The sequence below is a fragment of the Manis pentadactyla genome, chromosome 12, assembly GCF_030020395.1.
Source record: "Manis pentadactyla isolate mManPen7 chromosome 12, mManPen7.hap1, whole genome shotgun sequence".
NCBI classification, from domain to species: Eukaryota; Metazoa; Chordata; class Mammalia; order Pholidota; family Manidae; genus Manis; species Manis pentadactyla.
In genome coordinates this window covers 46,953,494-46,981,389 of record NC_080030.1, presented here as the reverse complement: position 1 = coordinate 46,981,389, position 27,896 = coordinate 46,953,494, and the positions used below count along the sequence as shown (strand labels likewise).

At 37.9% G+C, this 27,896-nt stretch overlaps 1 protein-coding gene across 4 annotated transcripts in view; it reads right to left on the bottom strand.

Annotated features, from left to right (window-relative positions):
* EPM2A (EPM2A glucan phosphatase, laforin) overlaps positions 1–19,711 on the bottom strand; it is an 82,801-nt gene extending 63,090 nt beyond the window's left edge. Inside the window, exon 1 of one of the 4 annotated variants that reach the window (XM_036906883.2) lies at positions 19,312–19,711. In XM_036906883.2, coding sequence (XP_036762778.2) covers positions 19,312–19,609 — 298 coding nt within the window. In that variant the 5' untranslated portion in view covers positions 19,610–19,711. Of the gene's footprint in view, positions 1–18,885; positions 19,020–19,311 lie in introns of those variants that run through there. The other 3 variants (XM_036906880.2, XM_036906881.2, XM_057489127.1) reach the window with 3 other exon arrangements.
* Positions 19,712–27,896: the final 8,185 nt, after the last annotated feature.

The following is a 27,896-nucleotide window of genomic DNA, read 5'->3' as shown; positions in this document are numbered from 1 at the left end:
GGGTTTGTGATACAGGAGATAATGCTCAAGCTGTGAATGACAAAGGGTATGTTCTAGATACATAACAAAGAGCACAATGTATGAGTGAATATGTTTAAAGCAAGAAACAGTGAATAAAAACAAATCTTTTACTTCAGTGAGTAGAGTGATAACATAGTATGTTCTCATAGGGCATCCGTATTATTTATCAAATTCGCAAGTGAGCACTGTAAAAACAAGTGGACTTCATGACTTGAAAAAGCAGAGAACAGAATTACCAGTTCTCTAGCCATATTTAAGAAGTCATATTTGTTAATGTAATATATGTGAAAATAATTTACATTAGTCATTCATGATGATATGCATATGTCAAAATGGGGAGCATCTCAAAGACTGAAGATTTTCTTGAGCAACAGCCAATGGCATTACCAGGCATTTATACTTCTATTTAAAACTAAATACAGTAACAGAGCTCTTCTTTTCATACAGCTTTTAGAGAAAACCTGAAAGTTATATTGTTCTTAATAAACTTGACTCAAAGCATCAAGACTGAATTATTAATAATTTATTCAATGTGATGATAATCTACAGCAAAGCCAAAAGATTTGACCACCTGATTTGAAGTGATCAGATCTTTTGGTAGCTAATTATGCCATGACTGAAGAGATTGAACAAGATCAGCATATTAAAATGCTCCATCTCTGCATAACTGGATATACTTTTCTACTACGGCTTTTACTTTCTCTGTCACATGCAGAGATTTTTATTCATGTGTTTAATAAATTTTTATTTAATTGCTCTAATAACTTTGTTGATTTTTCTACTGTCATTTAAACAATTTTATAGTAGTGTCTAGACTGTTGCTGTTATTAAACTGGCAGGTTAATTTTTCTCTCCATAGCATTCCCAGAATTGACTACAGAAATTTCATTGCTTCATCATATGAACATAAAGCTATCATACTATATAAATAAAACACCTGTATTAGTATTACACTCATTACATAAAGCAAATGCTTCTAACCAGATTCCCCTTCTTCATTTGTCATACATTAAAGCCCACTAAAAAATCTCACATGTCCCCAATCTTTGTGGACTATTTAAGTCATATAATGCTGGAGTATTAAGTGGTAACTTCCCTCATAGCCATACTTCAAGAGTGTCCAACTTTTAGATGCAAAGAATGCAGAATAAACATATTCCTCCCAGTAACTTTGATGAGCATTCAGCATTATTTTTCACTTAACCCCGTAACTACCCAACTAGCCTAGGAGATGAGCATTTTAGCAGTTTTATAGTAATAAACATTTTGGCATGAAATCACTCCTTAATTAAGATCATCTAGAAGGTGGACCTGGTGGTTCAAAAAACATTCCCTTGAACCAATCTAATTCTGATGTGAAAACCGTCTGTGATGGCTTTATGCTTTGGTTTCTTCCATAGCAGAAATATCTTTTGATGTTACAGACATACAGCTAATGTGAACCTCACATAGGCATTGCTCTAATTACTGGAAAGAAACTAGAAACCAGAATTAGAGAGAGAAAACTCAAAAGTAATATTTAAAGATTAAATTGTTTCTGAAATTAATAAGCCAGATTGTTTTAAACTCTTCTAATGAGACATTATAAACAGTAAAAATGAGAGAGGAACAATTAGGGAGACTATCTTAAAATTACCATAGCCATTAACTACACGTGTATAAGAAACAGCTGAAAAAGGATTTTGCTAGCAACAGAAATCTAACAGTGACTTCAACAAATACAGGTCTCTCTCTCACATAACAAGAGGTGCAAGGCCAGGCAACCCAGAACTGGGACCATACCAAGTGTTTTCTAAAAGTCTGCTTTGCCATCCTTCACACACTGACTTTGTTTTCACCTCATGTTCAAAGGGTGACCTCTAGGCATCATGTCTGGACACTCCACATGCAAAAGACTGAAGAGCCTCTGTCCCTTTCCATGAGAAAGGTGAAAGCTTTTCTGGGAGCCTCACCCAAAGACTCCCTGTATCTCATTAGCCAGAACTAGGTGACACAGACATCTTTAGACCAACTGCTACCCAAAGAACTGAGAGTTCTGTAAACTGATTGGAGCAATAATGATTCACCCACTTGCTACCAAAACAAACCAGGATTCTGTTAACAGAGAAAGTGGGGAGAAACAACCATGAATTAGGCCACTGATGGTGATTGTGATGGGTCTGAACATGTCATCTTTCTCCAGCAAATCATTTTGGAAGATAAACCACATTTCTTTAGATTTCACATGGCTCTACCTGATTTAATTTGGAAATATCCAACACATTAATCTTTTAATTGTAAATTATTTTTCAATGAATCAACAGTAAAACTATAAGCATTTTAATGTATTTTAAAAACTTGAAAGTTGCCAAGAAACAAAAATAAAGGGAAAGTACAGGTTGTCTAGTTCTTGATTGTGTTTGGTTGTACGACCTCTTCACTGTAACGGAGTCTCCTTCTAGCCCAACCCTTAAGCCTCCCAAATCCATCCTTTTCCAGTTTTTCTGAAGTGTCTGTCCTACCACCATCTCTTTTATCTTTCCGCCAACTAGCCCTGTCCTCACTGAATACCCACACTTCCCTATTCATTCTTGAGGGCACTACAATTTGGCATCTTCCCTTAACATCTCACTGAAAACAACTTTAAATGACATGATCTCCTGTCTGATTCATTCTTCTTCCTTTACCTGCCTGCAGCACTTAACAGTAGTGACCACTCTCTGTGGATGCTCTTCTAGGTTGGCTCCATCTTCTCTGGGAAGGCAGCATATTCTAGCAATTCAATGCGTGGACTCAAGATCTAGATTTGAACTCTATTCCACTTACTGTTTGTAAAGAGTAATAAGAAAGTCACTTTCTCATTTCTGTAACAGGGATCATAGTACTACCTACCTTAAAGGGTTGTTGTGAGGGAACTCAATTAGATAACCCATTTAAAGGATTTAACACAGGAGCTGCCACAGAAGGTGTTCAGTAACAACTCTTAATGAGTATTCTTTTACATCTCTTCCGGTCCTTCTAGTCTATTTACAAACTGTATACTGACTTGCAAAACAAGTATATGCCTAAAATGAGCTCAAATTGTTTTCACGACAGCTTTGTTCAGACCTGTGTTTCAAGACAAGAACACGATGACAGTAACTTTGTGTAAGCTCCTATGTTCCAAAAATAAGACCACTGATTTTTCGGCAAATTCTGACCAATCTCTGCCCAAACCATGCTTTCTCCCTAAAATCAAAAGAAATTGAAACCCCCAAATCTTTTCACTCTGAATTGTTCTCTAGGCAAATTTCTCTAATTCTGTTTTAAAATAACTTACTAGGGCAGATACAAGATTTGAGTTTTATCAATTTCTTACTGTTCTATTCCTGTATTTGGGACCTAATATTTTGAATTCTGCTTATTGCAAACAAAATAGCAACTATCTCTCCCAGCTTTTTCTTACCAGCCAATCTGATAAGCATGTTTCCTAAATTACTGACAGAAACATTTAGCAGAAAAGGGCCTAAAATAAAATGACTTGTAAAATGCCACTTGCACCCACCCTCATGTTCTTACTCATTTATTACTCAGAGCACTTTAGTATCAGTTGTTCCAGTTATGATGAATCCACGTAACTAATCTATAAGCCAGCCAGTTGCATTTTAACTTGTGGAGAAGTAAATTGTGAGATCTTTGTAAAATCCTTTCCTGAAACTAAGATATATTGGTCCTCCATTTTCCCCTATACAAATGAGGATTGACATTTGATATGATAAAACTTCAAAAACAATTTTTATATCTACTTCAAAAATATGATTAATGATGATGAAATACCAGGGGATTTTTGCTTTATGTGGGTCATAAGCCCCTTTGAGAATCAGTAAAAAGCTATAGATCATCAAAAATGTTTTTAAATGCTCATGCACACAGTGCCTACTATCATTATTCTAGTACCTTAGAAAAGAGGGCATGTGGTGCATAAATATGACCTTAGGAGACAAAGAGGGAATTTTCATTAACATATCAATTCAAGTTTAACCATCTATTTTTTTAAGCTTATTCTTTTTTCTCCCCTTAAATCAGCAAAGGTTTATTTGCAACAAAACAATTAAAATTTCCTATCAATGTCAACCATTTTAAAAATAAAGAGTTCTCTATCTACATCAAGTTTTATAAACAATTTTTTAACAGTGATTTTTCAAACCAGCTACTGTCTCTTGCATAGAATGTAATGATTATGGCAGTTTAAAAATTGCATTGATGGTCATCTTACAAGTGAAAACTAGCAATCCATTATGTTGCTGAGGAATTTTTATTTTTTCCCATCGACAGGACAAGGTTACTCTGGTAGACCTAACTCATCACTTATATTGAAGTTTAATATCCACAGAAGTCAGCAAGGAATGACTTGTCAAGATTTACAAGTGTACTTTTCTTATTTAAATCATCCGTGGAATTAATTCTCTAAGAAACTCTGACACAAGGTAAACAGATATGAAACCATTATAAAATGTTTCTCAAACATGTCATAGACATAAAAGGAGGCTGCGTGGCAACCTTATGATCTTACAATACATAGGATAAAACAAAAATCAGTGGCATTATCACTCAAAAATATTCACGAGTTTATTTAAAAAAATAATCATGAAAACATTCACAAAAAAAGCCAACGGCAAGATTTTTGTAGGTGGTATTTTTACTGATTTTAAATACCTACATCAAAGTACATCTGAGCAAAATTCAGCTACCTAACACCTCTTCCCAAATGAAACATAAGTTCTTGATAAACTGCTGTCTTAGGGTGACTGTGTCATTTATGTCATTAAATCTTTTTAGACAAATGGCAACTCTCAGAATTGTTTTGGGAATATGGAGTACATGGGATAGCAAAGGGGAAAGGTCAGGTTGGGAGAGAATAAGATGTTGATTAAATTCTTTTCTATGAGATTATATACAAACTATAAAATTATAGTTGAATGCAAGGGAAATACTGCCACCCTGTGGAATTATTAATAAAAATTAAATCTTCGAATTTGAAAAGAATGCAAGAATTTCATATCCCTTTTCATTTTAAATAATAGAGCTTAATAATTTTCAAAGTACTTTCATATATTATTCCTCAAAAAAATACAAACAGTGGGACAGATAGCAGATGTGTGAGTACGTATTTTACTGAGTCTGAGGTTCTAACAGATTAAGTGACAGATTAAGCGACATGACAGAGTCCTATGCTTTAGTACCAAAGTGAGCACTGAAGCCCAAAGCTGCTGCTTAGCCCATGTGGCTCCTCCTAAAGAGACCTTGGCATTTCTACTCTTGTCCAAACACTACATTTCACAGAGGAAAAAAATAGACTCAGAGATTATCAAGGCTTCTCAAATATTTCCAAGAGGACTCTGGAACATATCTTGAAGCAGTAACCTATTTTATTTGAAGGCTTGTATTTTCCTTTTAAAATTCCTGTGACATCTGTATTCTATGATATAATATACACATCTGTTTTAATTAAAAAATGTTTTTTCCTTCAAATGTCTTTTAGAACAATTGTTGCTCCAAGACAGTTGTACATTTCCATCCTGTGCTACAAACTCACTAGCCCAGGCCCACACTGAAGATGGGAAAGCAGAGAGTATGAGTGTATCAGTTTCAGACCCCTGGAAAATGTCTTGTTCAACTTCATTCATTCATCAAGCATTTAATGAACACTTGCCAAATGCCAAGTGTCATTTTTGCTCCTAGGACGAGCTATGATAACAAACCCCAACGTATCAGTGGCATAAATGAGCAAACGTCTACTTTTCTCCCATGTTAGAGTTCACTGCAGATTGGCTGATAAGTGCTCTTCTTCACATTGTCATAATCTTCATGCTGGGGCCATCAGGCAGAGCAATTACTATTTAGAACATCAATAGTATTTGCTTGGCAGAGAGAAAAGAGTCAGGCAAAGCAACAGGAAGTGACACAGACCATTTATTCTTACATCTCATGGACCAAAGCAAGTCACATAATGAAGATCTACTTATTGAACAAGCCGAAGAAGGAAAATTCTCCACCAAGGAGAGGACACGGTTATTGGTAAACACTAACAGTCTGCCACATTCCAACTTTTCCAAATACACTGAGGAAAAGTGGTTTGAGAAAGGGTCCAGACTTCCTAGATATGTGGGATGGGCATCCAAGCAATTTTACTTATATATTAAAAGAAAGAAAGCTAGAGGACTTGCAATATTTAGGTTTCAAGTATGTGAGATACACATGAGTATGTATTAAACAAGTAGACAAGGAAAAGGCATTTAGGATGTTTGTAAGTATGAATTAAGACTCTAAGTCCCAGTTCTTGACAGAGCACTTTATCAGTACAAACTCATGGAAGCTGCCTGTGTCCAGTGAAGGATGTCACATTTCAGAAGCAACATGGCAGGGTTGCTTAATGCACATATGCACAAAACTGGTGCATGGGATTTCAGAGCCAGATGTATAAATTGCATCTAGGATCAACACATTGGGTTGCCTGACTTACATATAGTAAAACCCACCACCAGTTGAGTGGAGGCAACAGAGTTAACATATGTACTAATCATATATTTGAACAAAATATGTGAGTTCTCTAAACTGTATGCTATCTTCATAGCTCAATAACACTTGCTCCAGCTGGAGGGGTGCAATGCTGATGGTTAAGTCTCTGACCAGAAGCTCTAATGAAAGCCTTCATATTGAATCCAACAACAGTGATGCCCCAGGCAGCTGCCAGAGAAAAAGAAAGTTGTCTTACAATGCCACTTATGGACAGTGGCAGACCCCCCCATAGAGGTTAAGATTTCCTAAATTCAAAGAAATTTATATATGATGCATGAATGTTGTGCATTACTCAGGAATTTTTATTTACATAGATTCAATAATTTTATATCATATAAACATTTGTCATTTTAAATAGTGTACAATAAATATAAATTATTTGAAGAGGCTATCTTTGATTGCTTTTCGTATTATTCCACTAAAGCAGATGGAAAAATGTAGCATGGCTCATTGCATAACTAAGGCTGCTATAGGTTTGACAGAAATAAAAAATAAAAAATAAAAAAATAGGGACAGCACTAACGAAGAGCTGCATGAAATATTGGGGATAAGAGTCTAGGTGGCTGAGACTTAGACTGCTTTTAAGAATTGGCAGGAGAAGAGCAGGCAGAAGTCAGTATCTAGCAGATTGTGAGGAGACTGAGAAGTCCCACTAGAAGTTTAGACTCTTTTTAGGAAATAAATCATGAAATATTTTTTAATCATATGTATGACATTACCCAATCTGTATTTTAGGAAGATAATTCTGGTAGCCGTGTGTAGGAAGGACTGAATAGAGAAGTGACACAAAGGAGTTAGATCACATAGAAGGTCACTGAAATACCAAAAGATGTGAATAGGCATTTCTCCAAGAAAATACTCACACATATATGTATCTTCTGATTGACATATGGACAATAAGCACATGAAAAATGCTCATCATCAGTCATTAGGGACATACAAGTCAGAACCACAATGCCATTTCACACCTCCGGAATGGCTAAAACTAAAAGTACAGACAATAACAAGTGTTATCAAAGATGTAAGAAAATTGAAATTCTCATATACTATTGGTGGGAATGTCCAATTGGTGCAGTCACCTTGGAGAACAGTTTGGCAGTTCATCACAAGTTATAAGATTCAGCAATTCTACTTCTCAGTCTAAAAAGAAAACATATGTCCACGCAAAACACTTATGCACAAATGTTCTCAGCAGCATTATTCAAAAAGTGAAAACCCATATGTCCATCAACTGATGAATGAATAAACAAAATGTGACATAACCATACAATGAAATATTACTCAGCAATAAAAGTGAATGGAGTACTGAGACCTGCTATATGTATGAACTTTGAAAACATATGCTGAATGAAAGAAGTCAGTTACAAAGGGCAACAAATTGTATGGTTCCATTTATATGAAATATCCAGAACAGGCAAATCCATAAAGACAGAAAGTAAACAGTGTTTGCCAGAGGATGGGGGAAGGAGGAATGAGGATTGATTAGTAGTAAGTACAGGCTTTCTTTTTGGAGTGGTGAAAATGTTGGAGAATTAGTATTAATGGTTACATAACTTTGTGAATATACTAAAAACCACCACATTGTATGCTATAAAGAGGTGAATTTTATGATAGGTAAATTATATCTCAATAAAACTGTTTAAAAAAATGGATTTCCAGACTCCATCCTAAGTCTGTGGTCGACCCAAGAATCTGTATGCTTAAAAAGCTTCCCAAGTGATCAGTCAGGTTGGGGAATTACCAGTGTGCCTAGAAAATTCACTACAGTTACTGGAGTTACATTTGAAGAAAAAGGAAAAGAGGCCCACACAGATAGCTCAAAATGAGCAGCAAGAGAGGCTGTCATAGTCCAAGTTCTCCAGGCCTCAAAAAAGAAAGCCCTACCCCCACTCCTGAAGAAGATGCCCCCAGCTTCCTGCAACCCCTATCCCTACCCTCCTCACCAGCTACCCCTGCAGCAACGCCCATCAGGGTTCTTTCACCCAAGACTGGCGTACGTGCAGCTCAGCCCACCCCATCACAGGACTCCCAGGGAGCCCACCACAAAAGGCTTAGATGCCTTTGAACCCTCAGATTTTGGCTTTCCTTGTCACTTTAATAAAACCATGACTCTCACTCACGAAGGAGAAAGAGCACCAACTTCCTTTTGGATTCACACCACACAGATATTTTTAGAATGATTTGTTTTTATTTCCATAATGATAGAAAATTAATGAGAGAAGATTCTATTCTTCTGTAAATACAGAATTCAAAATACTATCCCTGAAATAAAGACTTCTCCATCCCCTTGCTCATTTCTGAATTCCTACCAGGATAAACCTTCTCTACTACACTGCATATAGATTTTCAGATTTCTGTTACAGTCCTCCATTGACCGAACACCTTTTTCCTCCCCTCAGACAGAATATAAGTTTCTTAAACTCAAAGCCTGGGAATTTTTCATCTTTGTTTCTCAGTACCTATCACAATTCCAGGTGAGTAAATGAGGCTCAACATTGCTTGCTAAATGAGCTGAATAAATTAATCAAATACCGATTCTAATTTGTTAGGTTTTCTGCCTAATTGAAGGAGGAAGAGTAACAGGGATCTTTTTTCCATAGCTAACACTAAAATTTGAGGATTAATGATATTAACACATTTCTATTTTCATGGCATTTTTTCCCCTTTGTAACAGCAGATTACCCAGAAGAGTTTCTTTTTAAATTTGATTTGGATTATGTCTCTCTACAATCCTCACACTTAAGATTGATTTGCTGATGAATTTTAAATACATATCTCTGAGAAATAAAACCTCTTCAACCACAATCAAAAGACATTATCTCTCAACAGTAATAAACTAGTGTCAAAATCAATCTTTCTTTCTTTCTTGACCATGTCATATATCACTCCTCATGGTTTTCTTTATACTTGTCTCATTACTGTTTCATTAAGGTATCCTCATGTAACTCTCCAACAGGTCTCTCTGTTTATTTTCCCTTTGTAAGATTGCTCAGATGGTTCCTTTGAGTGTGGTAAGCAAAGGTATGTTCATGAAAGACTCTTAAACAAAGGACCAAGGTCATATTTAGGAGACCTTTCTTTTATTCAAAATTTACCCCATTAAAACTGAACGCACTGAATTCACAAAATAAGGCTAGAATGTGGACATCGCTTATGCAATATGTGTCTTTCTATCCTCCAATAAAACCTAGTCTTCTCTGAAAAATAGCAGAGTAGAAGCAAGTAGAATTGGTTAATGCAAGTAATTCTCAGGAGGTTACAGCATGGCCTAGGATATACTGGCAATACTGGTATAGTTTGGGATCAGTGTATGCAGTAGTCCAGTATTTCAATAAAACTACTGCCTCTACAAACATAAACTGTCTTTAAGATCAATAAATTTCATCTTAGTAAAAATAGAGAAGTGGAAGTAATTCAGCTGTCATAAATTGTTGGCTACCTTACACTTATAGTGACTACTTAATTGCAGACACTTTGTAAATTAGTCCTCACACCAACCCCTAGTGTGGTTGTTAATGATCCCATTTTAGAAAGGAAGAAAAAAAAAACCTTGGGGTTAAGTAATTTATGTAGGTTATACAAATCTGGGTTTATTCTATTCCAAATATGTGTTCTTTCCACTGTACTATGGTGTCCCTTCATATTGCCTTCCAAATAGATGTCTTTTATGTACAATATTGGTAACAGTGAAGTTACTATAGGGAAAATTTTCTCACCCAGAGACAACTGACAGCCTTCTCTAGTAATTTAGAATGTTTAGAACAATCTGATGAATGAAATAAACACTGGAAATTATTGACTCCCTGCTATGGATTGAATTGTGGCTCCCCAAATTCATGTTGAAGTCTGATTCCCCAGTTCTTCAGAATGTGACTTTAGAGATGGTGCCTTTACAGTGGCAATCAAGTTAAAATGAGGTATTGGGTGGCCTCTAATCCAGTATGACTGGTGTCCTCATAAAAAAAGGAAATTTGAATAGGCACATAGAGAGACGATGATGTGAAGGTATAGGGAGAAGATGGCCATCTATAAACCAAGGAGGGAGAGAGGCTTAGAATAAATCCTTCCCTCAGAGCCCTCAGAAGAAACAAATCCTGCTGATACTTTGATTTTTGGACTTTGAGCTTCCAGGGCTGTGAGACAGTAAATTTGGCTTTTTTTGTGAGACAGGACCTTTGGCTTCCTGCCAATGTGTGGGTGGCTAAGCTGGAATCTGAAAGAGCCATACAAAGAATAAATGACAAGAAAAGAATAATTTCTGACAATTGTGGGCCAAAGAATTGGAAGAGTTCACCCAGAACTGGGAAACATTTCCACCAGAGCGAGGAGAGCTTGTCTAATACATGGGGCATTCAGTAGAGAACCTAGAAGGGTCATTGCTTAGCAGTAGAGCCAAACTAGCCCTATAGTAAAGCTACTAGAGACCTGCCCTTACAAACTTTCAAGATAAACCTCAAAAGGAGCAAGCTAATCCACAAATAACTGCCAGAAAAAAAATCCAAACTCTTTGAAACAATGTAAAACTACAATGTCCAGCATCCAAATAAAAATTAATACACATAAAAATCAATTTCTTTCCCATATACCACCAATGAACAATTGAAATTTAAAATTGAGAAGTTTTTAAATATCCCATTTAAAATAGCACACTCCCCTAAAAAAAAGAAAAACACACACACACATAAAAATCTAACAAAATATGTGCAGGATTTATATGTAAAGAACTACAAAACACTGATGAAAAGAAATAAAAGAAGGTCTAATTAAATGGAGATATAGTCCATGTTCATAGATTGAAAGACTCAATACTGTTAAGATGTCAACTCTTCTGAACCTGATGTACAGATTCAATGTAATCCCAATCAAAATCCCAGCAAGCTATTTTGTAGATATCAACAAACTGTTCCCAAAATGTATATGAAAAGGGAAAAGACCAGGACAAGCCAACACAACACTGAAGAAGAATGAGGCTGGAGGACTCACACTGCACTATTCAAAATTATTATAAAGCTACAGTAACCAACTCTGTGATATTGGTGAAAGAACACACACTTAGATCGTGGAACTGAATACAGAGCCCAGAAAAAGACCTACACAAATACAATCAACTGATTTTTTTTGATAAAAGCAACTCCAAAAAAAAAAGGGGGAGTATTTTCAACAAATGGTGCTGAAGCAATTGGATGGCCATATGAAAAAATTATTTTTTTAAAGAACCTAGACACAGACTTTACACCATACATAAAAATAAACACAATATAGATTATAGATCTACATGGAAAATGCAAATCTTTAAAACTTCTAAAAGATAACATAGGAGAAAATCAGATGATCTTTGATTTCAAGATAAGTTTTTTTATTCAAAACCAAAACCATACTCCATGAAAGAAAAAAATGGTAAGTTGGACTGAATTAAAATGGAAGTTTTTATATTATGAAAGATCCTCTTTAGAGAATGAAAAGACAAGTCACAGACATGTTCACAAATCACATATCTCTGATGAACTTGTATCCAAAATATATAAAGAACTCTTAAAAAACAGCAGTAGGAAAACAAACCATTTCATTTAAAAAGATTTAAATAGATACCCAAGTAAAGATACACAAATGGCAAAAAAGCATATGAAATTATACTCAACATAATTTATTACTAGGAGATACCACTATACACCTATTAAAATGGTTAAAATCCAAAAAATGAACAAAACCAATTGCTGATAAGAATATGGAGCATTCATGACTGGTGGGAATGAAAAATGCTATAGACACTCTGGAAGATGGTTTGGCAGTTTCTTCACAGCTAAATATAGTCTAATCATACGATCCAGCAAATTCACTCCAAGGTACTTTACCCAACAGACTTGAAAACTTTAGGCTTACATAAAAACTTCCACATCAAGATTTATAGCATCTTTATTCAAAATAACCAAAACCTGGAAGGAGCCATGATATTCTTTGATAGGAGAATGGGTTAAGAAACTGTGGTGAATCCAATACTATTCAGCAGTAAAAAGAAATGATCTAACAAGCCACAAAAAGACATAGGAAGATCTTAAGTGCATATTACTAAGTCAAAGTAGCCAGTCTGAAAAGGCAACACAGTGTATTATTCTAATTATATGACATTCTGGAAAAAGCAAAACTGTAGTGACGGTAAACAGAGCAGTGGCTACCAGAGATTTCAGGATGGGGGATGTTTGAAAAGAAAAAGACTAGGGAATTTTTAGGGAAGTGAAACTATTCTAGGTATTATAATGGTGAATATATGGCACTACACATTTTTGAAAACCTATATAACATTACAAACAGTATATCTGTTCCCTATGTATATATACCAGGTCAATAAACAAACATACATAAATATATACATATATATATATATATATATACACACACACACACATACACACATTTCTTTGTTCTGCCAGCAAAGAGCATCTATAAGCAAAAACATCCCAGAAGCAAGGAGCATACTCAGGGCCCAGATTTCAGTTTAAATGGCTGTTTTCCGAGTGGGGGCAGGAAATAAAAAAATAAAATTTAAGTTTAAAAAAATGAGCCTGGAGCACCTAGTGGTGCCAAAAAGTAAGGAAGTGTTCAAAACAAACAAACCACACACATAATCGTGGCGGCATCTCAAAGACACTGAAAGATCTCTTCACAGCCAAAGTTGGATCAAATTGAGCAACAAAATAAAATACTAGAAGCGAGGAGGGTGGGGGTGGACAAAATGAGTAAAGGGGGTCAAAAGACAAAAAGTTCCAATTATAGAATAAATGGTATGAGGATGCAGTGTACATCCTGGTGACTGCGGTACAATACTGTAGTGCATATTTGAAAGTTACTAAGAGAAAAGATCTTCAAAGATCTCATCACACGAAAAAAAATTCATCATGATATTTAGTGACAGATGATAGCTAGACTCACTGTGATCATCTTGCAATATATTACAAATACCAAATTGTTATATTGTTCAACTGAAACTAATAAATGTATGTCAATTATACTTGAACAAAAATAAAATACTAACAGCTTATCACTCAAAATATAAAAATAACCCATGAATTCATACTAAAATCAAAAAGTAATTAAATGAATAAAAACCTATTTTTTCGTAAGAGACCAATCCCCCAGGCAAATGAATTCCTAATAATCTATGTAGACGCTTCACTGTCAAACAGGTGGACATAATTTCTCACTCCTAAAATGTAGGCTGTACAGAATTCTTTCCAAAGAGTACAGTATGGAAAGAGAGGGGGAAAGAGTAAATTTGCAGAGGAGAAAACTAACAAACACTACCTCAGGCAGGTGATCAAGGTCAATATTAACAGTGGTAAGTCATGCTAATAATATGTATTATTGATAAGATGGGATAAGAAAGGCACTTTATCTCTATGGTTTTCCTTCCAAAAACCCCCAATCCCAGTTTAATCCTGAGAAAAACATAATAAAAACCCCAACTGAGGAATATTCCACAAAATACTTGATGAATATTCCTCAGAACTGTCAAGGTCATCTCAGAAACAAAGAAAGTGAGAGAAACCTCTACAGCTGTGATGACTAAATATAATGCGGTCCTGCAGATAGAATCCTAGAAGAGAAAGGTATGTTAGGTCAACGAAAATGAAATCCAAATTAACTATGAACCCTAATTAATAATAATGTGTCAACATTGGTTAGTTAATTTTAACAAGAGTATCATACTAATATAAAACGTTTATTACAGTAGAAGAAACTGAATCTGGAGCACCCAGTTACTGGGTGTGAGGGTTCTCTGTACTATCTTTGCAACATTTCTTTAAATCTAAAACTATTCCAAATATAGTTTTTTTTTTTTAATATATACAATATAATCCAATTTATGTAAACAAAATCCACAAATAGTGCTCAGTTATGTCAGAAGAAAAAGGCAGGAAAAGAAAGAGAATTATTATTCATAACCAATAGGAAAATCACTCAATAGAAACCAGACCCAAATTTGACAAATACAAGGGAACTAGACGACAAAGACTCTAGCTATATGTTCAATGTAGTCAAGAATTTATATAAAACAAACACTAAATGAGAACAAAAGGAAAATATGCTGAGGAATACTGACTGGAACTTCCAGAGAAGAAAAAGCAACACTGTAAAGAAAATTTCACTGCATGGAATTAACACCAGATGGCAGATTGTGGATTAGATACCAGGAAAGCCTGATCTCTTTATTGTGTAACAGGGAAATGATTATCCACCTCCTCACAATGCTGTTGGAGGACAATGGGTAATTCAATTGTAAGCACCTAAGAAGTAATTAGCACATCACAGACACTTAAGAAGAAAAACTTCCACCTCTCTCTCTTCGGGGCTCTACTCATTCAACCAATATTCATTAAGCAGCTACTATGTGCCAACTACAATTGCAGGATTTAAAAAAAAGTGAACAAAGCAGACATAGAAACTACACCCAAAGTTCACAGTCTGGTAGAAAGGCATATATTAAACACATAAAATATAAATATTGTAGTTTATATCTTTTGTTTACAAGGTAGCAGACATTGATAACTGCCTACCTAAAATTCATTCTCCTTATTCTTGGTAATCAGAATCTTAATTTTCTTCAGGACAGCAACATACTGGACTATAAAAAAGGTTTTCCCAGCCTCTTACACCAGAGGGAGAACACAGCAGCTCTGTCCAGTCCTGAACATGAGTAGAAGTATGTATGTTGGTGGCAGGGGAGGATTCTGGTGAAGTTACTCTTTTACAGACAAAAGGGGATACCTAGGACTGACTCCTCCATCCTTTACTTTCTTCTCTTACTACAATGAATGCAGATGTGATGGCTAGAGCAGTTGCCTTGAAGGAAAAGCTAAGAAAATGAAAAGACATCTCACCTGACATCCAAGAGCTGTACACCATTAACCACTACCACCTTCCTATGAACTTTTAATAGAGGAAAAATTAACTCTAATTTTTTTAAGCAACTATTTGTTACATTTTCTGTAACTTGCGGTCCATTGCATTCTAATCTGCTTCTGAAAAAGTACACACTTTTCAGGAGGAAGCAAGTATTCCTCTCCTCCTCCAGAAAGTGTTTGCTGTTGGTAGTGCCCAGTATTCTGCTCCCACTTCCTTGGCAAGAGTGATTATTTCAAGCAAGGTGATTTCCAGTCCTACCCCCAAATTTTTCTAACCAGAGCTGACAGGGAAGAATTTTTTTTCTTATCTGGCTTTAAGTATGTAAGCCAGCCTTCCCCACAGACTAGTTAGAGTCAGCCTGAGAAAATGAAGCCAATACCTGAGTAAAGCAAACCCAAGGGGAAGACAGAGAGCGAGAGAGCAAGTGAGTAGAGAGAGGTTGAATCCTAGGCCTCCTGTAGTTTTGGTTATATGAGTTAATAATAATTCCTTTTTTAGGCTAATTCATACTCAGTTTCTATTACTTTCAACCAGAGTCCAAGCCAATATAACTACTATGACTTTAAATTGTAATATGAGGTAGGAGGAAAGAAGAAGTGCTATGAGAAATAAGAAGACGACAGGGAAGCCTTCTAAAAACAGCAATGTGTAAGAAGAGACCTACCAAACGAACAGATGCCAACCTGGAGAAGAGCTGAAGGACGGGTTTCCCACCTGCCTCTTTGCACCGCACCCTATCCCCAACATGAAATAAATGTGCTTAAAACAAGAGGAAATGGTTTTCCTGGAAAGGGCCCTAGTATGGGGGACAGGGGCTAGAGATCTAGGTGGAACAGATCTTGAGATGTCTGTGGACACACAAAACAGACATGGAGGTAAAAGAAACAGGCAAGTCCATTCCAGAGTAAAATATACTAAAACATCTCTACGCATAGTTGAGTTTTTTGTTTTTCCTTTTACTGATAAGTACCTGGAGCCTGCTGGTCCCCCAACCACACACCCTAAAAAGGGGAAAGTTTCTGCCAAATCACAAAATCTGCCAAACTGTACAGTATCTAATGAGGATCTTCTCATTTGAAGATTTTGGATAAACATAAACTTTAACAGGAAACCTATATTAATCAACATATCCTTTATTCATATAATGAACTAGTCCAAGGATTTCCAGATATCTGAGAAAACCTACAGCATAAAAAATTGACCACAGAGCTTACAAAAAAGTTAATGTGAAACAAAAACAACTTTTAATCAATTCTGTGTAATGTCCTCAGAAAGATTTGGGTATAAATTGTGTCAATACAGGAAGAACAAGCAGCTCTGAAAAAAGGTAGATAGCAGAATAACAGGAAAATGTGGGAGATTACAAATAAAGACTGCCAAAAATGAAAAATCCGATGTAAGAACTAAATGATGGAATGGCTAGCATTAAAAACCAAATAGTGATCTGGGAAACATTGGGAAACCCATGCAAACACAAAAGGTAGAAAATACAAGAGAAGTTAAGTTAAGAAGGTGTAATATATGGATAAGAGACATTTCGAAAGAAAGGAGAAAACAGAGATTAAGTAAATAAAAAATAAGAATAGAAAAATGCCTGAGTTGGAAGAAACAAATCCTAGAATTGAAAGAGCCAACCAATTGCGAAGTGATAGGAACAAAAAAGACTCAGGCACGTTCTGCTAAGATAATGAAAGGAAAACTTTAAAAGCTTCAAAAAAGGAGAAAGTAAAAACAGATTGCCTACAAAGGAATGGACTTAGTTTGGCAACAGAATTAACTAACAATGGGTGCTAGCAGGCACTGAGGCACAGTCTTCAAAGGGAAAATTATTTTGATAGTAAAATTCTCTACCAAATGATCAAGTGTGAGGGCAAAAATAAGACATTTCTAGGAATTTAAGGACTCAGATATTTTATCTTCCATTAACTCTTTCTGATTAAGATATTCAAGAAAGAAGAAGACAGGGAATCCAAAGAGGTGCAACACAGTAGATCATTTTTTTAAAAAGTCAAAGAACTGTGTTCAAAAAGCTCTATGTTAGAGAAAATTAAAACAAGAAGCCCAATTCTTCAAGGAAAAAAAAAATGTTTTAAAAAAAGTAAGGATTTTGCATTCATTAAATAGTGCAATTCAGCTGGGAAATTTGAGGAACAATGTGCTGCTTCGGTTAAAAAAAAATTAACTAGAAATTTTAAAACAAGTTGTAAAAGAACATTATCACCCAAATATGAAATAGAAAGTCTAATAAATAGAAAGTCAACAGTAAATTTTATGTATAATTTAAGATAAGAATACAAAAATCCACAGGGAGGAGAGAGAATAAACTAGCTAAATTCCTCATTATTTCATAGCAAGTATGATGGTTAAATTTATGGGCATAGAACAGCTGTCAATAGATAATATAAATTCAGACATTTAATTTAATATACATTTAATTTTAAATGTTTTCTATAATGTATATGGTAACTAAGAAAATCTAAAAACAGAAAAGTTAAAGGTGATACATTAAGAAATATAAATATAAAAAATATTTAAAACTGCGAGGAATATCAGAAAAAATAAAAATAAAAAAAGGGAACAGGGGAAAGGGAAGACTTTTGTTTTTAACCATTTTAATCTTTATTAAAATTAGCAGCTATGTTATTTTTTTAAATATGTATTATTATTAATAATAGTAGTATCCAGGGCATAAACGATGAGGGTACCTTTTAATTCTAGCATGGTAATACAAAAGGGCAATAACTGCTACCAGCCCATAAAGCCCAGTGGGGTACAAAAAGAGGAACAACGGTAATATACAAACATATTACAGAATACTCACGTTATTCATTGGTTCCACATCATTATGGCCTAAATGGCCCACTTTTGTCATATAAACTTCTACACATTCATTTCACCAGTTTTACACAACTATTGAGTTGCACACCCTCCAATCCTCTACTCTGCACATTTCATTTAAAGAAAAAGCTGTCTAAAGTCACACATCGCTGGCCAGAGTCTACATTTTCAGGGTATAATTTGGCTTTCCTTACCGAAATGAAAATATGGCTACACTTTGACCAAACGATTTCAATACCGCTACAGCCCGAAAGGCTCAACTGTCCATACGGACTTTCAATTAAGCTATTAACTGTTTACAACAGAGGAAAACGAAAAATCACCTACACATTGATAAATACAGAATAATACACAATTGGGGTGTGAAACAGAAACACATACTGGGCAGTGCGTTTAAGGTGTGTGCAGGAAACGGTAAGTTTTACCTTGTATATACATACTTTTTCTATTTTTTTACAACTAGCATGTATTGCTTGCATATTTTAAGAAATCAGAGCATATCTCAGTTGTCATATATTTGGGATAAAAAAAATCCAAGGTCTTTTCACTAATTCACTCAAAAATCCAAGGGAAAAAGAAGAAAATTACCATACACTAAGTAGCACGTTGCAGGCTACAATTAGCGAGAAAGGTAACTTCACTGGTTGGGTCACTTTCTTAGTGAAGTAGGGCAGGAAAATGAGGGCGCAAAACCAAGGCAGAGCTGAGGAGCGCCTCCGGAGCGGAGGGGCCGGCGGGGCCGCCCGGGGCCTAGGCGCGGCGGGGGTGCGGGGGGGGGCCGCGGGGGGGAGGGCGGGCACGGAACGCGACCAGGATTACAGCGCGCGCGGCGCGCAGGGGGGAGGCCGGAGGGTCACAGACCGGGGGGCGCGCCCGGCGCACAGGACAGATCCGGCGGCCGGTCGCGAGAAGCGGGCCGGCCCGGGAGGGGCAGCCGGGGCGCGCGCGCCGCTCCGGGCCGTTGGGGGCCGGGCCACCGGCGGGGCGCCCGGGACGTACGGCAGCGCCCAGTACCTTCCCAGGAGAGCTCTCCGCCCGGCTCCCGCTTCAGGAACTTGTACCAGAACGTGTCCACGCGGCCGCGCTCCGCCCCGTCCCGCGCCGCCGGCTCCGCCAGCTCCACCTCCCCGAGCCACAGGCCGGGCTCCCGCAGCGCCCACGCGCCCGCGCTCGCCGCCGTGCCCGCCGGCCGCAGGCGCACCGCGCCGCGCGGCTCCCAGCTCCCCAGCTCGGGCCGCGACCCCACGACCAGCAGCTCCGGCGCGGCCCCGGCCGCCTCGGGCGGCACCACCACGCCGAAGCGGACCCGCATGGCGGCGGGAGCCGGCGGACGCGACCCAGAGCGCCGGGCGGCGCGCCGATTGGGCGGCGCGGGCGGCGGGGACACGTGCGCGGCTGCGCCTGTTTGGGCGGCGCCCAGGCCGGGCTTGTGGCCGTGCACAGAAAAGGGAGGTCATACGAAAAGCAGCCTCCATAGTAGTGACGTTGGGGAAAGATCCTGGACTGGGTATCTGGAGGCCTGTGGACCGTAAGCCGGTCACTTACTCTCTCTGGGCCTGGTTCTTTATCTCTAAAATGAGGGTATAAAATAATCATCTTGAAAGACCCTGCCCTCTCAAAAGGTTTCTCTGATGGGTGGAAAAGGCGCCATTCAGAAGCCAGGGCTGATGCAAAAAACACAATACTTTTTCTCTGCCCAGTTCAAATTACTGTGTGTGAAATGGACCCTTTCCAGATAAAATAAGCACTGTAATTCTTTCATTATAAATGTATGACATTTTTTTAATGGCATGAAAATAAAACATTTTGTTTAAAATCTGCTTTCAGGAAAGCACTATTTTTCCAACTAAAACATTTTTGTATCAAGAAACACAGCTATATAGTTATTTAGTCAAAAGAAACTACATGGTGGGGGGTAACCTTAAATTACTGTCACTACCGTAAGGTAACCAAATGTCCTGTTTATACATTTGTTGCTTTTGATTCTTTAATAAAATTATCCTCATGTTCTTACATTTGTGTATTCACCAACACTTAACATAATCTCTTACATGAACTGAAGATACTTACACACACATTTTACCAGCATTTGAAAGCTAGTGAATAGTGGGGGGGCGGGAGGAGCCAAAATTTCATGCATTCAGAATATCATAAGTAAAACAGAAGTACAAAAATGTAAACCACACACATTCAGTCTCTCTGTAGCTGCTAATATGTTTTACTCTTAAATATTGATATTCCACTCAGTGTTTGGTCGGTTGCTAAGCTTAAGGATAAACACAAAGAAAAATGTGAAGACAGCAAGGCTGGCCAAACACAGCTGGTCGGTAGCAAAGCAGACATTAAATCACAGTGGCATGTGAGTCCGTTTATTCAAATTGCTGTAACAAATTATTCTTAGACCAATTTCAGGAAATGAAGAGCATTTTGGCCATGTGAGGACCCTGGGAGCTGACAGTTCAGGACTCTTCTTGGTTTCTGTCATGCTGCCAGTGTTGCAGACTTCCCAAAGGGCATTATTTCCACCAGCTTTTCTGAAGTGCTGCCCATTCTATAGATGAAACAATAACAAAAAGGAAAAGGAAAAATAAAAAACAGTATGTTTGTTCAAGAGACATTATTTTCTTTCCTCCTTTCTCATCATAAAGTAATTTTAACATTGGAAGTACCCCCATGAAGACCCTAAACAAAATATGTGACAGCTTATTTTATGGCATGGATTTAAATACAGTACAAATGTGATGGCTCTGTTGTGCAAGAAGTTAAATGCATTTGGAAAGAAGAGCAACACCAAAATGTGGATTAAAGGATACATTGCAAAGCCTCAATCCTTCTTTGTCAATCATTTGAACTTATTAAGCATGAAAGTTATAACAGCCATTGAGCCCTTATCATGTGCCAAGCACAGGGTTTCATACTCATATTTCCTTACTTTTCTCACCAATCTTATGAGGTAACTAATAGTGTTACCACCATTTTCATATGTGAAGAAATAAATGCAAAAAGGTCCAGTAGACAGCCCACAGTGAGGGAGGGACAGAGCCAGTGCTTAAAGTCATCCATTCCACTATATTAAAGACATATATAATTATATATATATATATATATACACACACATATATAAAAGTTGATTTCTGATGAAATGATTTGCAGAATGCATTTAAATCCCAACATATTTGAATGAGTTATTCTCCATTAGCTCTTTAACAAAAAATGAACATCCCACATTTATTTTCTGTAAATAACTTAATCCTTAGGAATGATGGAACACATGAGTCATAAATGGTAATCTAAACTGACCAATGAGTCTATAAAGACATAAATATTTTGATATTTAGAGAAGATTTCATCTCAGGACCTAAAAAATGCTTCTCTTTATGCCTCTATATGCCTATCCCTATTTATTGCCAGCTCTTTTCCTGGTTGAGTTTTCTACATGAGATTTCTTTTTACATTTCAAAGAATCATGGTAATTTATTAAAAGGGATTATTTATGAAATCCATTCGAGGTCAGATTCTGGATGCTATGAAGACATGCTGAATTTAGAGCAAGAACCACCTCAGTAAAGTAACATAATTCTAATAATAATTCTTTAAAGACCATATTCATTTGTTGTCATTAAATTTCATTCCTATAGTGCTCTCTAATATTTTTTGAAAAATGTGTGATAAATTCAAATTTAGAGTTTCAGGATTCAATTCAAATGTAAATTTTTTCAAAACCCCCTCAGGGAAAGCTATTACTTGGATCTCTCATAATTTGTTTTCTGAAGCAATCTTTTACTAGTCAGTGAGCTATCATTGTCTTTCCTTGTAATATTGTATATGTATACCCACACTCACTGATGTAAATCATTTCATTCAAATAGTTCAGGAACCATTATAAGTATTAGTTTATTACTTGTCAGAACATACTAAGAGTTAAATGTGTCACATATACTATTTCCAATGTTGTAGCTTAAAAAAATAAAAACAAAAGCAAACAAACCTTCCAGACAGAATTTGAAACAGCTTAGAAATTTTGCATATTGCAGCTGAAAAATCGTAGGTTAGGCTGCTTGAAATCTCTGAGGATCTAGAGTGCTGGATGGATTTGAACTATAGCAAGGCTTTGTCCAAAAATCCCACAACATTTCTCAACTATGTAAAAAATCCATGTTCCCTTCTGATACATATAAAAATCAGCTATGTCCAGGAGATTCCAATAATTCCACTTCCCACCCCATCCTACCATAGAGAAGTACTACATTTGCAGTGTGTCACCAACAGCCAGTTTTGTCATGCATCTTTCTCTGTAATTTATACTATAAAAACTTTTTTTTTTTAAGTTCCAAGTACAAAATCACAATGAACAATATGCCTTTTCAAAAGACATTTACCTGCCCCTTGCCTTGCACACAGCAACCCGCTGTTCTCAGTTGAGATCCTCCATTCATCAGGTCAGGCAAGTCCGGGTTCTGTTAGGCAATGACCTCAGCTAATTTTTTCCTAAGAGAAAGTAGATGTCCAAGCCAATTGCCTGGACCTCAAGGTTATGGACACCATCTCTGAGCTTCCTCCAGGTGTAAAAAGATCCTCCTAACTTGAATGGCAGCTCGTTAATACCTTTCTCAAAGAAGGTAGAGGTCTTGATAACTCAGCCCCTAGAAATAAAAGAGTGGTGGCTAGAGGGATGATGTGAAACTCCCAAGGGAACTTTCAAAGAGTTTGAGAAAAAGAAAAGAGGTTAGCTGAAAGCAGAGCTGACTCACTGAGGCCTGAATGGAGAATGGAGAATGGAGGCTAAGGTAGGGCAGAGGGCAGCAGTAGGGGGAAAACCTGACAAGTACTTTTTAAGTATTTGACCACTCTGCAGTTCACCCTTTGCTTATATCCCCTAACCACTGCATGTATTTATATTAAGAGTAAAAGTATGTTAGACATGGAACTGGTTAAGGTGTTTATTTCTGCAATGGGGAGAAGAGGGCAGGCAGAAAGTTGATCTGAAAAGCATCCCTTGACTTCACCACCAACAGCAGGACCAAGAGGATCCCAGAGAGGAAGGTAAGAGTTGGTAGTAACTGGAAAGAAGAAACCTGAGATGAAACCCCACTGACCTTCAGTAGGACAGGCAGGATAAAATAAAGCAGCAGCTCAGTAAAACCCTGAGCTTCCCCCAAATCTCTCATTCTTACCAGAAACCCAGAAACTCCCTGAAAATGCAGAAATAGTTTAGGAGAAGAAGGCGCACTCATATTTCATTTGGTGGAACCAGCCACTTATTCAAAGGTGTACACTTATTCAAGCATGCACTATGGACTTTGTCAAAGTATAATTTTCCAAAATGACTCTGATTTAATTAATGAGGGAAACAGCAGGATGGTAAAAATGGTTCACAAAAACTTCAAGACAATACACAGTTGACTCAAACAATGCAGGGCTCGGGAGCACAGACCTCTGCAGTTGAAAATCCATGGATAACTTTTGACTCCCCCAAAACTTGACTACAAATAGCCTACTGTCAGCCAGAATCCTACTAAAAACATAAGCAATTGACACATATTTTGAACTTTATATGTATTATATACTGTATTCTTACAATAAAGTAAGCTAGAGAAAAGAAAGCTTTTCAAATTGTCGCAAATCCCCAAAAACTTTTCCAATATACTTACTGAAAAAATCCATCAGTAAGTGAACCTATGCAGGTCAAACCTGTGTTGCTCAAAGGTCAGCTATGCATGGAAACTGAAAGACTGCTAGAAGATTACTAGGTTAGATACAGAATTTCCTACTAGGCAAAAAAACTGTGAACTTTGGGTTCATTCATTCTACCACATAGAAATCACCTGCAACTTTAACAAATAAACATCTACAAGACTTAATATATAACTCTGAGGGTAAAGCCCTAATTCATAGTAACTAGTGACATAAACCAAGGTACAAATAATCCTGGAGAGAATGAAATAATACTGGAATGGCTCTGGTAGGCACCGCTCCAGCTGTAGGACATGCGGTCACCCCTGCACCTTAGTTCTAAGTTCTGAATACTTTTCCTTAACAATGTTTAATAATAATAATAATGTCCCATTTATTGAGCTCCCTACTACCATGGGCCAGGCACTGGGCTAGATACTAACGTGTCTTACTTGACCCTCTCCACATTTCCATGACATAGATATGATCTCCACTGTACAGAAGAAGGACACACATTTTTGAAACATTAACTGCCTGAGACCATACAGCTAATGAATGACAGAACCAGGCATGTCTGAGCCAACAGCTTCTCCAGGCAGGGCCTGAGCATGCAGTTGTGCAGCTCATATATTGCTCATAAAATTGGGGCTGAAGGGATCAGTAGGGGCTGAAACTCAGCCCACACTCCACTTGCAAGACTTTTTGCTCTGGGTGCCTTTTTCTTCCCATGAAATACCTGCTCCTTGGTAAGCCTACTGCTTACAGGACAAATCTATACAAAGCCACAGGGGCTGCGAGTGCCCAGGGTTGACAAACTTGACTACCTCCTTTTCTCTGAGGAGAACTTTTTTCATTTCCACAGAAGCATATATAAACTAAAGCTCTGTCTCCAGAAGTGTAAAAAAAAAGAAATGATGAAGAGAGAGCCAAGATGGCGGCGTGAGTAGAGCAGCGAAAATCTCCTCCCAAAACCACATATATCTATGAAAATATAACAAAGACAACTCTTCCTAGAATAAAGTCCAGAGGACACAGGACAATATCCAGACCACATCCGCACCTGAGAGAACCCAGAGCCTCGCGAAGGGGGTAAGATACAAGCCCCGGCCCCGCGGGACCCGAGCGCCCCTCCCGCCAGCTCCCGGCGGGAGAAGAGCAGGCAGAGCGGGAGGGAGACGGAGCCCAGGACTGCCGAACACCCAGCCCCAGCCATCCGGGCCAGAGCGCAGACACAGTGCGTATGCGGGGCCCCAGATACTAGGGAAACAGGGCAGCAACAACAGTGAGCGGGTACCGGAGGCCTGGCACCGGAGGACATAAGAAAAGCGAGTGGCCATTTTTTTTTTTTTTGGCTGTTTTGTTTTGGCCAGCATTTTTGGAAGTCTTAAAGGGATAGGGACCACAATACTAGGGAAACAGGGCAGCGAAGACCGGTGAGCAGATGCCTGAGGCTGGCGCCAGACAATAGAGAAAAATGAGCGGCCATTTTTTATTTTTTTAATAAAAATATTTTTTTTTTTTTGTGGTCGTTGTTTTGTTTTGGCAGGTGCTTTTTGGAAGTCTTAAAGGGGCAGGGCGGGACACTTAATCCAGAGGTAGAGAATCCGGGGATCTCTGGGCACCCTAATCCCGTGGGCTGCAGGGAGCTCGGAGGCCACTTACGGAGATAAATAGCCTCCCAGCAGCTCCTGCTCCAACGCGACTCCACCATTTTGGAGCAGCTGCCCGAGCCAGGCCACGCCCACAGCATCAGCGGAGATAAACTCCATAGCAGCCGGGCAGGAAGCAGAAGCCCTGTCTGCGCGCAGCTGCCCAGCACAAGCCACTAGAGGTCGCTGTTCTCCCAGGAGAGGAGGGCCATAAACCAACAAGAAGGGAAGTCCTTCCAGCCGTCACTCGTTCCAGCTCTGCAAACTACTCCTATCACCATGAAAAGACAAAACTACAGGCAGACAAAGATCACAGAGACACCAGAGAAGGAGACAGACCTAACCAGTCTTCCTGACAAAGAATTCAAAATAAGAATCATAAACATGCTGACAGAGATGCAGAGAAATACGCAAGAGATATGGGATGAAGTTCGGAGGGAGATCACAGATGCCAGAAAGGAGATTACAGAAATGAAACAAACTCTGGAAGGGTTTATAAGCAGAATGGATAGGATGCAAGAGGCCATTGATGGAATTGAAACCAGAGAACAGGAACGCATAGAAGCTGACATAGAGAGAGATAAAAGGATCTACAGGAATGAAACAATGTTAAGAGAACTGTGTGACCAATCCAAAAGGAACAACATCCGTATTATAGGGGTTACAGAAGAAGAAGAGAGAGGAAAAGAGATGGAAAGTATCTTGGAAGAAATAATTGCTGAAAACTTACCCAAACTGGGGGAGGAAATAATCGAACAGACCACGGAAATACACAGAATCCCCAAAAGAAAGGATCCAAGGAGGACAACACCAAGACACATAATAATTAAAATGGCAAAGATCAAGGACAAGGAAAGAGTTTTAAAGGCAGCTAGAGAGAAAAAGGTCACCTATAAAGGAAAACCCATCAGGCTAACATCAGACTTCTCGACAGAAATCCTACAGGCCAGAAGAGAATGGCATGATATATTTAATGCAATAAAACAGAAGGGCCTTGAACCAAGGATACTGAATCCAGCATGACTATCATTTAAATATGATGGCAGGATTAAACAATTCCCAGGCAAGCAAAAGCTGAGGGAATTTGCTTCCCACAAATCACCTCTACAGGGCATCTTACAGGGACTGCTCTAGATGGGAGCACTCCTAAAAAGAGCACAGTACAAAACACCCAACATATGAAGAAGGGAGGAGGAGGAATAAAAAGGGAGAGAAGAAAAGAATCTCCAGACAGTGTATATAACAGCTCAATAAGCGAGCTAAGTTAGGCAGTAAGATACTAAAGAGGCTAACCTTGAACCTTTCCTAACCACGAATTTAAAGCCTGCAATGGCCATAAGTACATATCTTTCAATAGTCACCCTAAACGTTAATGGACTGAATGCACCAATCAAAAGACACAGAGTAATAGAATGGATAAAAAAGCAAGACCCATCTATATGCTGCTTACAAGAAACTCACCTCAAACCCAAAGACAAGCACAGACTAAAAGTCAAGGGATGGAAAAACATATTTAAGGAAAACAACAGCGAGAAGAAAGCAGGGGTTGCAGTACTAATATCAGACAAAATAGACTTCAAAACAAAGAAAGTAACAAGAGATAAAGTAGGACACTACATAATGATAAAGGGCTCAGTCCAACAAGAGGATATAACCATTCTAAATATATATGCACCCAACACAGAAGCCCCAGCATATGTGAAACAAATACTAACAGAACTAAAGGGGGAAATAGACTGCAATGCATTCATTCTAGGAGACTTCAACACACCACTCACCCCAAAGGATAGATCCACTGGGCAGAAAATAAGTAAGGACACGGAAGCACTGAACAACACAGTAGAGCAGATGGACCTAATAGACATCTATAGAACTCTATATCCAAAAGCAAAAGAATATACATTCTTCTCAAGTGCACATGGAACATTCTCCAGAATAGACCACATACTAGGCCACAAAAAGAGCCTCAGTAAATTCCAAAAGATTGCAATCCTACCAACCAACTTTTCAGACCACAAAGGCATAAAACTGTACAAAGAAAGCAAAAAGGCTCACAAACACATGGAGGCTTAACAACACGCTCATAAACAATCAATGGATCAATGACCAAATCAAAATGGAGATCCAGCAATATATGGAAACAATTGACAACAACAACACTAAGCCCCAACTTCTGTGGGATACAGCAAAAGCAGTCTTAAGAGGAAAGTATATAGCAATCCAAGTATATTTAAAAAAGGAAGAACAATCCCAAATGAATGGTCTAATGTCACAATT